General features: G+C 48.2%; 2 protein-coding genes across 2 annotated transcripts; both read right to left on the bottom strand.

The window, feature by feature from the left end:
* Nucleotides 1-740: 740 nt before the first annotated feature.
* On the bottom strand, nucleotides 741-4,672 carry LOC118289396 (retinoic acid-induced protein 3). The gene is made up of 4 exons (XM_035616365.2): nucleotides 4,330-4,672; nucleotides 2,331-3,557; nucleotides 1,674-1,729; nucleotides 741-1,471 (listed from the first exon to the last, which is right to left on the bottom strand). The coding sequence occupies exons 2-4, from the start codon at nucleotides 3,469-3,471 to the stop codon at nucleotides 1,382-1,384; spliced, it is 1,287 nt and encodes a 428-aa protein (XP_035472258.1). The 5' UTR covers nucleotides 3,472-3,557; nucleotides 4,330-4,672; the 3' UTR covers nucleotides 741-1,381.
* Nucleotides 4,673-7,171: 2,499 nt separating this feature from the next.
* Nucleotides 7,172-9,780, bottom strand: LOC118288836 (retinal cone rhodopsin-sensitive cGMP 3',5'-cyclic phosphodiesterase subunit gamma-like). Its single transcript, XM_035615351.2, has 3 exons — nucleotides 9,629-9,780; nucleotides 8,254-8,411; nucleotides 7,172-8,144 (listed from the first exon to the last, which is right to left on the bottom strand). The coding sequence occupies exons 2-3, from the start codon at nucleotides 8,394-8,396 to the stop codon at nucleotides 8,027-8,029; spliced, it is 261 nt and encodes an 86-aa protein (XP_035471244.1). The 5' UTR covers nucleotides 8,397-8,411; nucleotides 9,629-9,780; the 3' UTR covers nucleotides 7,172-8,026.
* Between the last annotated feature and the right edge of the window lie 2,338 nt (nucleotides 9,781-12,118).

Below are 12,118 nucleotides of genomic sequence, written 5' to 3'. Positions count from 1 at the left end.
GCCAAGATGAATCGTTCCCAGCGGCAACAACTCTCACGTCGCTGCCGGAGGGGAGGGGGGGGGGGGGGGCAGGGAACAATCTGGAACAATCTTTAATTGCATCTGGAGCTAATGGCCGTAAATGTGACGGGAAACCTCATATTCCATCGCTAATTGCTACAATGCACAGGAGGCCAATTGCCAATTTAATGGCATGCACTCTGAGTAATGGAAGTCGGAGCTAATTGGAAGAAGGGATTGAAAGCACATCTGATAAGAGGAGGATGTGTGTGAGTGTGTGTGTGAAGATCGCATCCGCTGGAGTGAGGAGTTGACCTCTCTGGATGAGAGAAACACTACAGTGCAGAAACAGACAGTCACAAACTGAATCAGCCCTGTAGATTGACTGAAATATTAATTATTGTGTTAAATAATGCACGCGAGGGGAGAGCCTCTGGCATCGCAGTGCTGCTGAAGCTCTAATGTGGCCCTTTGACAAGGTGGCACATTGCCTGAAAGATGCAGCAGGCCCACTCAGTATAAAGTCTTGCACAGATGTCTCTCTCACCCAGCCTGAGAGGGGCGGTCTCGCTTAGTACGCCCCAACATTGCCCCCTGGTGGCGTAACTGTGCCTCTGCCACTCTGCGAGGCTCCGCCTGAAGACATGGCGGTGATTCTGCAGGAGAGGGGGGACTGACCTTTGACCTCTGTCCAGATTGTGAACGTGAGACTCGATAGTTTGTGTGAGACTGTTGGAAATGGACCCAGGCTTTTAAAGATGAACCTTTTATTGACAACAATTGTCACACAACTGTATTAAAAACAAACAACTAAAGTATGTTATTGAAAAGTGCCACATTTGCTGTTTTTGATGCTGCACAACGATCGTGATGTAACTTTGAATGTGAAGATGTAAATCACTGATGGCAGCAGAGCTCAGAGCTGAGCGGTCTCCTTGTCCTGTCTCCTCTCATCCCACCTCTTCACAGATCGCTCTGCTCCGCTCAGCAGCTTGGCACCTTTGCAGTGACGGTTTCGCAGCTCCCCCATCACCTCGGGGCTATTATACGCCGTCTCAGCGTGCACATCACTAAGTTTTGTGATGTGGATTTCCTGCCAGGAGAGAGCTACAATATCTCAACCCACCCAGGCGCAGTGATGAAACCCATTGCAGATGAGTCTTACTTTCGAGTCTTTCTTTCTTTTTTCCCCTTTCCTCTTTGACGAGGAGGATTTTACATCCATAACATTTCTGAAAACACTACGCAGAAATATTTACATGTGCACAGGAACGTTAAACAAACTTGTGCCAAGTACTCTGAGTACAGATAAGTGCAGGGGGCCGGGGGTCGGGGCTTCCTCTTTGCGTTGGCTTTGGTGTCGGTTTGACAAAACATGATTTTAATCTCGTCCATAATAGTCATCGTAAGGTTCCGTGTAGTTGGTGGTCTGAGGGCGAGGGATGGTGTAATCCTTGTCAGTGTCCACTTCCTGAAACACACACAAACTCTTGTAATCCCACAGTCATCACGTCATTGCAGTCACCGCCCCTGATAAACTGTGCTTTAGTTAACATTACAATATCACATGGCTGTAATTGCCTGCTGTCGAAAAAAAGAAAAAAGAAGGTCACAGTGCTTAATTGCAGGGTATGCAAAGTCACATTTTTAAATCCTCATGGTTTATTACTCACCGTCATGGAGAATCCGGACTCGTAGGGCGACCGCAGAGATTGCTCCGTTCTCCTGCCTGGAGGGAGACACGTGACACAGTCGGCTAGTTGTCGCTTCATTACATGCTATTGGTCACAAAGACCCAGAGTGAGAGACGAGCTGACTGATGACCAAAATGTATTTTCTCATGTTGGACACAAGGCTCCATATTCATTTTTGCTCGCAGTTACATTTTGATGTGAAGAATGTCATTCGATTAATTTGGCAATAATCGGCAATGATAATGTTTTTCTGTTTTGTCTGGAGTTAACATTATTTGTACAGGAGGTGGACAGAAAAAAATTAAATGAGACTAAAATATATTTAAAGATGAAAAACACATAATCTCCTCCTAATCTAATCTCAACACTTTTTAATACAAATATTACAGGATAAAGTCCGAAATCCTTAATGTAATTGAATTTAATATCTTTGATTTTTGACTGTTGGTTGGACAAAACAAACATTGTGAAAAGTCACCTTGGACTCTTACATTTGATTCAGAAAAAAATTGACAAATAAATTAGTATTGATGACACTTGTTAGTTGCAGCCGCAATTATTTTGTATCCCTTGTCTAGTTTCAACCAGAGCATCTTTCAGTTATGCTCCACTCTGTTATTGAGCACAGTGTCTTACCTCTCCTGTTGCCACTATCAGTCTCGAAGCTCCCGTTTTCTTTTCCCTCCTTCGGACTTTGCAGCCCCGGGATGTCAGCGCTGGGGCTGGTCCAGCCGGCGAAGCTCAGCGGGACGTCCTTGGACTTTGCCTCCCCCCTGCACAGGAAGGAAACCTGGGACAACCCGTGCCCCATCAGCAACACCCAGCCGTTGGCCACCAGCGCGATGCTCAGCACCGGGTCGTCCCACTGTGGCCGGTGGCCCAACTCAGAGTTGCCTCTGATGAGCATAGTGATCCACACCACCCAGATGCAGGCGGACAGCAGCAGTGTGAAGAAGACCACCATGGCCTGCACCTTCCCCTGCTGGTTGATGGGCCCTGTGTAGCTGTAGCTGTATGTGGAGCAGGAGCGGCACAGGAAGTGCAGGGCGAGGATCAAGCTGATAGCCAGCAGGCACAGCACGTAGATCTGCAGCATGACAAACTCCTCCTGGCTGTACTCGCAGGCCTTCTTGTCCCGGACCAACACGAGGATCAGCCACTCTGTGGAGATGATCACCTGCACGACGAAGAGCCCCAGGGCCACGGCCGGCTCTCCCCAGCCCCGGGTGGCCGCGAAGCCCAGCAGGGCGAGGCAGCGAGCCAGCAGGCAGGAGAAGGCCAGGGAGAAGAGCACGCTGAAGAGGAAGATCCTGGTGGGGCAGGTCTGAGCGGTGAGGCGGATGATGAAGGAGAAGGTCATGGCGAAGATCCCGGCCGTGGCCAACAGGAACATGGACAGGCAGGCCACTGTGCCTCCGATGTTGCTGCGATGCGTTTTGGACGAGATACAGATCCAAAGGGACCAGAGCAGCAGGCCCAGCAGGAGAACCATGCTGAACAGGAAGCCCGAAGAGGCCAAGGTCTCCAGTACAATCCCCCATGCCGCCCGACGGTCGCACAGGTACCTGTAGATGGGGTGCAGTCCGTTGCCGCAGCCTGGCACACCCTTCAGGGAAGTGTCGTTTGAGGAGATCAGGGTAGAGGTTGTGTTGTTGACGGCGGGACTGGTTGTGCTGCTGTTTGTCGACTGGCACAGGCAGGTGAGCGGGACATAGAAGAGGAGGAGGAGGAGGGGGAAAGGGGATTTGTGCTTCATGGATGAAATGGCCATGTTCATATTAGTAATCCACGCGGGGGGGGGGGGGGGTTCGGTCCTTCCTTTCAACCGTCTTTTGATATGGCAGGTTTGTTTTTTTCTCTCCCCTGAAACAAACAGCACATGTCAGCACAAAATATTCAGGTGCAAGTTTCGCCAAGCACACTAACGTTGTGTCGACTGAAGCTCGGGGCGTAACGGAAGACGGGGAGAACGCAGAGGTCGGAGCTCGGAAAAGGGAAAGAAAAAAAAAAAATAGGCGAGGGAGGTTTGACGGCGTCGGTGAAGAGAACAGGCGGAGGGAGTGTATCAACATGTCAGAACAAGGCAGAGCAGTGTGTGAGCCGAGGCCCAGCGTGGGGGGGGGGGAGTTGAGGTCGGGACAGAATAACAGGCATGAAACAACCGCTCTGTGGCAGAGAGAGGAGATTGCGGCACACGCGCGATGCAGATTGGACGTGAGGGACGAAGATGATCGCCCCTGATAGCTGATTGTCACTTCCTCCATACTGTAACTGAGCCTTTGTTTGGGCCTCAGAGATTCCGAGATGACCTTTTGTCAACTTATCACACTTTGAATATGACCCAGGCCTTCATACTGTGCCCGAATACTGGAAATGCATTATTTTTTATAGTGGGTCAGGAGAGCGAAGAGTGGGAGACTTAATAGGCCATGGAGGCTGATTTGAATATGAGGTTATGCTGTCTGATTTTAATAGCTGTTGTTGAACTACGGCTGCTTGCTCAACGGGCATTGAAATTCCAGAAATGTGTGAGTATTGTAAAGAAAATGTTTGGCGACTGTGTAAACCTCCAAATAAGAGGCCATGTCCCACGCCGGGACAAACCTCTGTTAAAACAAAAAGAAAGGCCACCTACCTTTTATCCTCTGGCAATGTGAGTGTGAACAATGGCCCCCCGGTTTCTCCTCTTAACCCCCAAGGTCTTGCTTTGACGCCTGGCCGAATTTTTTTCCCCCGAGAATGATTTCCTCCGTTTGTGGTTCTCAGTGTGGAGCCATGCACCTTCTACCCCGACGAGGTGTCCATAGCCCTGGCAGCCCGAGGTAGCAGGAAGAGCACCAGATGAGGAAGAGAGGATTGTTTTCACCCTGCATCAACAGGTTGGGCAAGAGCAGGGAAACCTGCACCCCGTCTCTAACCTTCCCCTCAGACCTCCTCCTGTTTCCCTTTCTCTCTTGGTCCCTCCCCCTGACTACAGGTGGGGCTCACACACCTTCAGGTAATGATACTGAACAACACACACACACACACATGCAGGGAGAGATCACGCCGCCCTATTTATGGATCCCATTTCCCATAGGTATTTGCATCCAGTGTGTACATGGGCGTGCAGATGTTGAGACGTCCCGTCATGTGACACGAATGCTCAGAAGGGGTGAGGAGCGTGAAGGGAGTGAGCTATGGGCGAGTCCGACTGACTCATCCCGGCTCATCCCAGCAGCAGCCGTCGCCGTAGTTACCGGTAAATCACAGCAACAACAGATTGGAAATTGGTGAGTTAGCCCCGGGGACAGTTGCGTCAGGAAATGCGAGCGGTTTCCAACTGTTGTCTTTTACAAGTCCACACGCAACACCTCAACGCATGCCTGCACACGCACACAGTTTATAAGGTGTGGTCACTTGTATCTGAAGTCTCTCTCTCTTCAACTCTTCATTCACTGCAGTGGTGTAAAACACAGAGAAACAGAGCTTTATCTTTTCAATCATCGATGCCACAGTGTGTATTCTTTTCTTTTCTTTTTCTTTTTTTGAGGGGAAGCAACATAAAGTTACTGAATATTTCAAAGGCAGTGCGACGTTAAGTCTCCCTGATGTGTCATGTCGGTTGCTTCAGGGCTCCAAGCATGACAGGAGACGTTCAGACTCACTTGGTGCTGATTTATTGGATCATTATTTTGAAGAGAAACCGTGGCAACCATAGCAAGTGTCTGGGAAAAAAGATGGTGAAGGACACTGGCAGATAACCTTTCTTGATTTGGGGCCTTTTTTAGCCATGCTATCGACATGAGCTTATGAATGGTACTGTTGGTCTGTTGTCTATAATGTCCCACAACTATTACATGGAGAGCCATGGCATTTTGTGCAAACATTCACGGTCCTCAGTGGATCAACCAAGCTGATGTCAGCTGGTGACACTGTTGAGTGGGTGGGTTTCTCTGGGTCTCCTCATCCTACCTCTCAGTCACTGCTGGTAACCTTGCATCTTAATCTAAAACTCATCCTCATAGGTCACTTTAAAATGTTTCTCTTATCACTGCTATGTAGATAATATCCAATATAAATGTTATTTAAAGGTCACATATGCTCATATTCAGGTTCCTACACCTATAATTTGTGTTACCACTATAAAAGGTTTACATGATCTAATGTTCAGAAAAGGCATCAGTGTCCTCATACTGCCCATTCCTGCAGCTCCTCTTTTCACCCTCTGTCTGAAACGCCTGGATTTCTTTTAGCCCCGCCTCCTGATAAACCCCAGTCTGCTCTGACTGGCCAGCTTGGCCCCCAGTCGGTTGTGATTGGTCAACCGATTTCAAAATGTTTAGGAAATGTCACACCCCTTCACCAGAAAGGTGGAGATTCTCAGGCGGGGTTAGCTCCAAAAGAGTCCAGCTGTGACATCACATCGGAACCAGTTGTGGGCCAGCAGGCTCCACAGATGCACACATTAATGTGCACAGACACAGAAAAAGTGATTTTTGCATAATATATCACCTTTAAAGAACGGATGCCGTATCCATTCCTACAGCTCAGTGGTGACAAAAACTAATTTCTAATTTCTGCCCCTGCCAGCCATGTCCCAATGGGTCGTCTGGATCCACTTCCCTCTTCTGTTATATCCTCCCTATGTAATCCAGGTGTCACTATAGACCAGGCAGAGATGGGAGTGGCACATCCTGCCTTGTCTATTGTACCCCCCCTCCTCTCCTGTCTTACCATAGGAGCAAAATGCTGCTTTGCCAAGCTTTTGACTTGGTCGTCAAAAAGGTCTCATTCGACTGCGACCTTGATCGTTTTTCACTGGCTCCCCGATGAAGTCGATTCACTTTGAAGTGAACATTGTTGTCAACAAGAACAGACCTCAGAGAAACTCTGCATGGTCAGGCACCATGTCGACGTTTGAGAGCTGCTGTAGCTCCATGTCCACCTGTCTAAGATCCGGTGACTGCCCTTGTTGGTTGTCCCTCACTCCAGGCTTTAAACTGTGCTTTTGGGGTTGTGTCCCCTAAACTCTTGTTACTATACAGTGTATAAGGTACATATATCCTTATGTCATGCATATGCCACCAAATAATGTCTAGATCATTTCCTGGAGGATGTGGACAGATATTCACTTGAATGCACTGTTTGATTTGCGAGCTGGATCTCAATCAAAGTACCAGCAGATTAGCAGATCTTTTTCCTTTTCCCCGTGAGATGAGAAAGAATAGTTTATTGGTACATGACTACATTTGCTAGAAGCAAACATCATGGTTTGTTTCCTGTTTCCCGGCAAAGAGGCTTGTGGGAGTGTGATGATTGCAGCATCTTAAAATTAGTAGTTATTATTAGATGTACCCACTGTAGATAAGACCTAGAGGTAAATGTAATCAGTTTCAAAGGCTGCTGGAAAAATTCATCCGAGGCTTATCATATCATTATACTGATTATTTGATCCTCTTACTTCAGCGTGTACTCATGATTAAATTAAATCTGGCCATGTTTTATCAAATTTATTCGGAGTTTCAGAAAAAGAAAAGAAAAAAAACAGGGACAGCATGATTACTAAAAAAATGGACACACTTTACAGCAGCTATCAGGACCAATCAATAGCAATTCACACTACATTTCCTGTGTTACTGCAGCAAGGGGAGGGGGAGATGGAGAGTGGGATGAAGGGGAGTTCCTCCTCCGTGACCATGTGGAAGCACATGGTGTTTTTTTTAGCACCATGGCAGCATGTCGCAGCGACTCCTCGCGTCCCTTGGTGTTTGCAGCGAGCTCGTGCACAGGGAGTAGAAAATACAACGCAAAACAAAAAAAGAGGAAGGGCCGTACAAACGGTGAGATGGACGACAAGGTAAAAAGGTTCGACACTCGGAGCAGAAATATTTACATTTTGATAGACAGCTAGAAGCAAATGCCAGCTAGTTTGGACTCGGGTATTTTGCTTGCGTCCACTGCCATGGGTCGGGGGTCGGGGGTCGGGGTGGGGGGGGGGGGGGGGGTGGACCAAAGGTCAGGAGAAAACAAGTGTAAATGGACGAAGGGGGAGGGATTAAGGTACGTGGGGTTTGTTTTTCTCGTCTTCTCATTTCAAGTATATATATAATATATACTGTGTACAGTATCATATGATAATAATGATCATAACAATTATAATTATATAAAAATAAGAGCATTATAATACTTCCCATCCACTCAGTGGAGTAAAGCATGAGGTAGATAGACGAGAGGGCGTTAGGGGGCACACCGGCAGTCTTATCACGACGTGTCCGGCCGAGGGGGAAAGGGCGACTGGGGCGAGACGGAGGGGGGGTGCAGACGAGCGAGGGGGGCAGGAGGCAGCAGGTTTAGATGATTCCATATTTGGCCAAGTCGCTGAGCTCCATGTCGCCGAAGGCCTCCCATGGGCACACCACTGTGATGTCTGTGCCCAGACCCTCCATGCCGGGGATGTCGTCACCGAAGCTGGAAAAGAGCAAAATGTAAGACGCCGAGGGTCCAACTGTTTGAACGGGTTTGACAGTGTGTATTCATGAATGCAGAGTGTATGGATATAATATCTAAGGGTTTTTACCCCTTCTGGCCTGGCTTGGGGGCCTTGCTCTTGAACGTGCGAGCCTGCCTCTGCTTGAACTTGGGTGGTCCCTTCTTGGGTGTCGTGGGGCCCGCTCCGCTGCTGGGGGCCAGGGCGCTTCCTGCAGGGGGACTGGCGTTCATTTCTGCTGAGGGTCACTGAAAAACACAGAGGACATTTTTCAAGAGTGCGCCATCACCCGTGCGTTTCCTCTGAGGTCGCCTCCTTCTGATATGTCCTCTGCCCCCTCTCTCTCCCCCTCTCTCCCCCCCACCCCCCCCCCCCCTGCTGCCCTCTGTTAATCCTGTTTCCTTCCAGCTCTCAGTGCCAATCAGTGGGGATAATGCAGATTGGGTTAAGAAGCCAGATTAGCTCTAATCCCTGTCCGATCCTCAGCGGACTAATTGCCCTTCCTCAACAGCGGGGAGGCCGTGTGCAGTGAGGAAGCAACCTCTCTTCTGAACCTTAAAACTCAGAGACGTATATTCAGCTGCTGACATGTGACATCAAGCTTTAAGACGCCGTTCACTAGATTATAACCCACTGCGGAGACATGAGCAGTGAAGTCCTATGTTGTCAGCATCATTATTTTTATTAGCTATTTAACTGTATTGTGTTTATATTTGTCAAGTTTGATTCAGGAGTGAGTAGTACACATGTGCTGGTGCTGCTTTCCCTGTCTCCGTCCGTCGCTCGTGTACTCATCTCAAAGAGGATCTTGACCAGTACCTCGTCTCAGCTCTACTTCTCACCCCCCCTTCCTCTGACTGCCGACACCGTTAATCCAGCGGAGGTAGTCTTGACCCAACGAGAACACACCCCGGTTTGATGTGACTCGAGCATCAGCACCAGCACATCTAGGTTGCCCATGGATGGGGTTTCCTATCTTTCTGCTCCCACGTTTAGAGATCTAAACGCCGGGACGTGTTTCTGGCCATCTGTCTCTGTGATCGTTGACCTTAAAGTCAATCCTCTTTCCTGTGGGCATTAGAAAAAAGACACACACACGCCTGCCCCCTTCTTTAAGTTTCTATTCCTGTCTTTGAGTAAGTTGGACCACATCTGTTGTTAAATGTTGAATTAGATTATTCTTTAAATCATTTTTAACTACTTCTGTTGAATAAAAGCACCTTCTTCTTCTTTGTCCAAACGTCTTGCTCTTGTCACTCAGTAGTTCATGCTGGCCCTTTAGTCAATTCAAGCGGTCTCTCTCTCGTATTTTCCCGAGTCAACTATCCACTAGCTCAGTGCCGACGCGACTCATTTAATCTACGAGCAAATCACAGTGGGTTGCCATCACAAATCCAACAATCACGGGAAACACGGTACACTGGATGTCTTAGCGGCGTCATCAGTGAGTCGGTTTTGGGCTCACCTGTTGTCACAGATATCCCGAGGGGCCACCGCCGATCTCTGCGTCACAGCAGCTTCTGTGTTCTCCTCGAGTTTGTGAACATGCGTCGTCCTCCGCCGCGCTTTTATACGTTCATCTTTAATCCCCACGACCTGCTCTTTCCAGTCACATGGACACCTAAAAAAGGTCAGCCTAAACTGTTCCACCGAGGCCCCGCTCCCTGTGTCCCTGTTCCCACCGCCCCCGCCCCCACCTGTCTTGGCAGGAAGGCGGCGGATGATACCAGGTAGACCGTGTCAGAGATCAGTCTGGAAGGGTTTTATCGGGCTTATCCCTCTAAGCCTCAGCAGGCCTGCGCGTCGCTGAGGAGACGACCTGCTGCTCGCGTTTCACGTCCATGTGAGATGCCGCTCTCGCATGCGGCACGCTGCCCTGTTGGCTCTGTGCAGTAAACGATGGTCACACGCACCACGGCGATGTAAAACATCCACTTAGAATCACAAGGACAATTGTAGCATGAAATGAGATGTAGAAATGTACTCGTTTGGGTCTAAATGTCCTCACTACCAGCAGCTATTTTCTTCTGTAATAGACGTTGGGGGTTTGGATTTTGAGCCAGAGGTTTTATCAGGTTCTGGTTTTGGGCCTGTAGAAGCCGAACCGTCTGGCGTCACTAGATGTTCAAGTGATGTCACTGTTAGAGCAACACGTGACACGTCAAACGGCCCGGAGCAAGTGTGAAGAGAACTGCCCTCGGTTTTATGGTTGGAATTCGATCGTGTGGCATCTGTGGCCTGTAAGATAAAGACCCGATCAAACATTGCTCTCAATACACACCTCGTACTGCCTCTAATTTAGAGTTAAATAAATACACCCCCACCGTAAGAAAGAAGTGATCAAACCGAGAATCACCTGTCGCATGTCTACAAGTTGGCAACTGCACCTGGAGTTTGGTCTCGGTCAGTGGTCTGTGGTTGGTCAAGTGAGATCACTTGATCAGGAGCTGCTTAGGTTAGAACTCAGACAATAATGAGATGAGCCTCACCTCTTCATCTACACACTGGAGTAGAAAAGCAACACAAAGTGTGGCTTCACATGTGTTCAGGGTCCCGGATTAGCCTGTTTGGAAGCGGGACAGCTGCTGAGATGACGGTGTGACACAACCACCACAGAACACTGATAAAGACGAACAACACAGACGCTGTTAGTTACTTGTTTCAGCCTGTTGTTCTTTATTGTTTTCATACATGCAGTCATTTCCCTTCTCTCTCCTTTGTTCTTTCCAACTTTAATGACTGTGATCAATACTCTTAATATAGAACTTTGCACTTTCCTCCAATTTATTTATTTATGCGACTGAATGAGGCAGGGAGCGGAAAATGAGGAATAGTGTTATCTGAGTTTTTTTTTTAATATAATAATGAAATTAAGGTCTTTTTGACACATCAAAGCTTTTAAAAATGACAACCTACATTAATTTGGCAAAAGTGAACTATCATTAAATATGGATTTGTGAATGGGGTCAATCTAGTCCTGTCCATTGGCATGCTGAGGTTTTTCCAGGTCAGTTTTTATGAGCAGGGCAACACGGGCGCCTGCTCCTGAAAGGAGGACAGGACAATGGCTAAGCCTCTTTAACGGTGATGTAGGCTTGAGATCAGAAGGAGCCTTTTCTGGAACACACACTCAAGTTGTGCTTCATGTCACGTCGACACTGGAGTCAGAGAGTGCAGGCAGGTCGCGCACCACAGTGAGGACCAGGCCTTTTTTCCACTCAGCTGACAATGTGGAGACCTTTCTGTGTTGTGCAAGCGAGCCTGAGTCAAAATTTTGGAGAAATAATGAAACATAATCCACACTCAGTCAATTCTCTCATCTCTCTTTTTTCTAAGACACACACGCGTTGAGCACTGTGGGATGGCAGCCGTCCCGGGACGCTCCTGTAAGCACAGTTAACTCACCTAAGCTGGTTTCTTAACAGACTTCTCCTCAGTTTATAGTAATAACCGTGAACTGGGTTGAAGTGAACAGCGCAAAGTCAACGCCTCTGGATTCTAGGCCAATGTGTCCATCCCACCCTCGTTCCGTCTGCGTTCAACACACTGGTACCATGGCTACTGGTTGGACGACCTGCGCATGGAAAAATAGCACCTGTGAAGCAACATGACGCGGAGCGCAGTTTGTGTGGGATGGGTTCAGCTCCAGGGGCGGGTCTTTTGCAGCTTGTCAAATTTATGTAAACATCTTCTAAGTATGATTTCAACAGACTCTGTCCTTTCATGAACCTAATAAATTCCTGTGTGTGTGCGCTCAGGGGAAACTTTACCTTTTTTTTTTAAAAAACGTCTGAGCCTACTGCCCTGAGAGGCATCATGTACAGTGCTGGCATAGAGTACATATGATCTATGGGATGTATGGAAGTCGGCAGAAAAGCTCAAAGAAACCATCAGAGGCTATTCTTGGCATATGAAACACACCTTTCTTTCTTCCTATATAAAAAAAAAGGGTCCA

This window comes from Scophthalmus maximus, chromosome 17, assembly GCF_022379125.1.
Source record: "Scophthalmus maximus strain ysfricsl-2021 chromosome 17, ASM2237912v1, whole genome shotgun sequence".
NCBI classification, from domain to species: domain Eukaryota; kingdom Metazoa; phylum Chordata; class Actinopteri; order Pleuronectiformes; family Scophthalmidae; genus Scophthalmus; species Scophthalmus maximus.
Note: the sequence above shows the minus strand (reverse complement) of the source record. Positions and strands in the feature narration are given on the sequence as shown.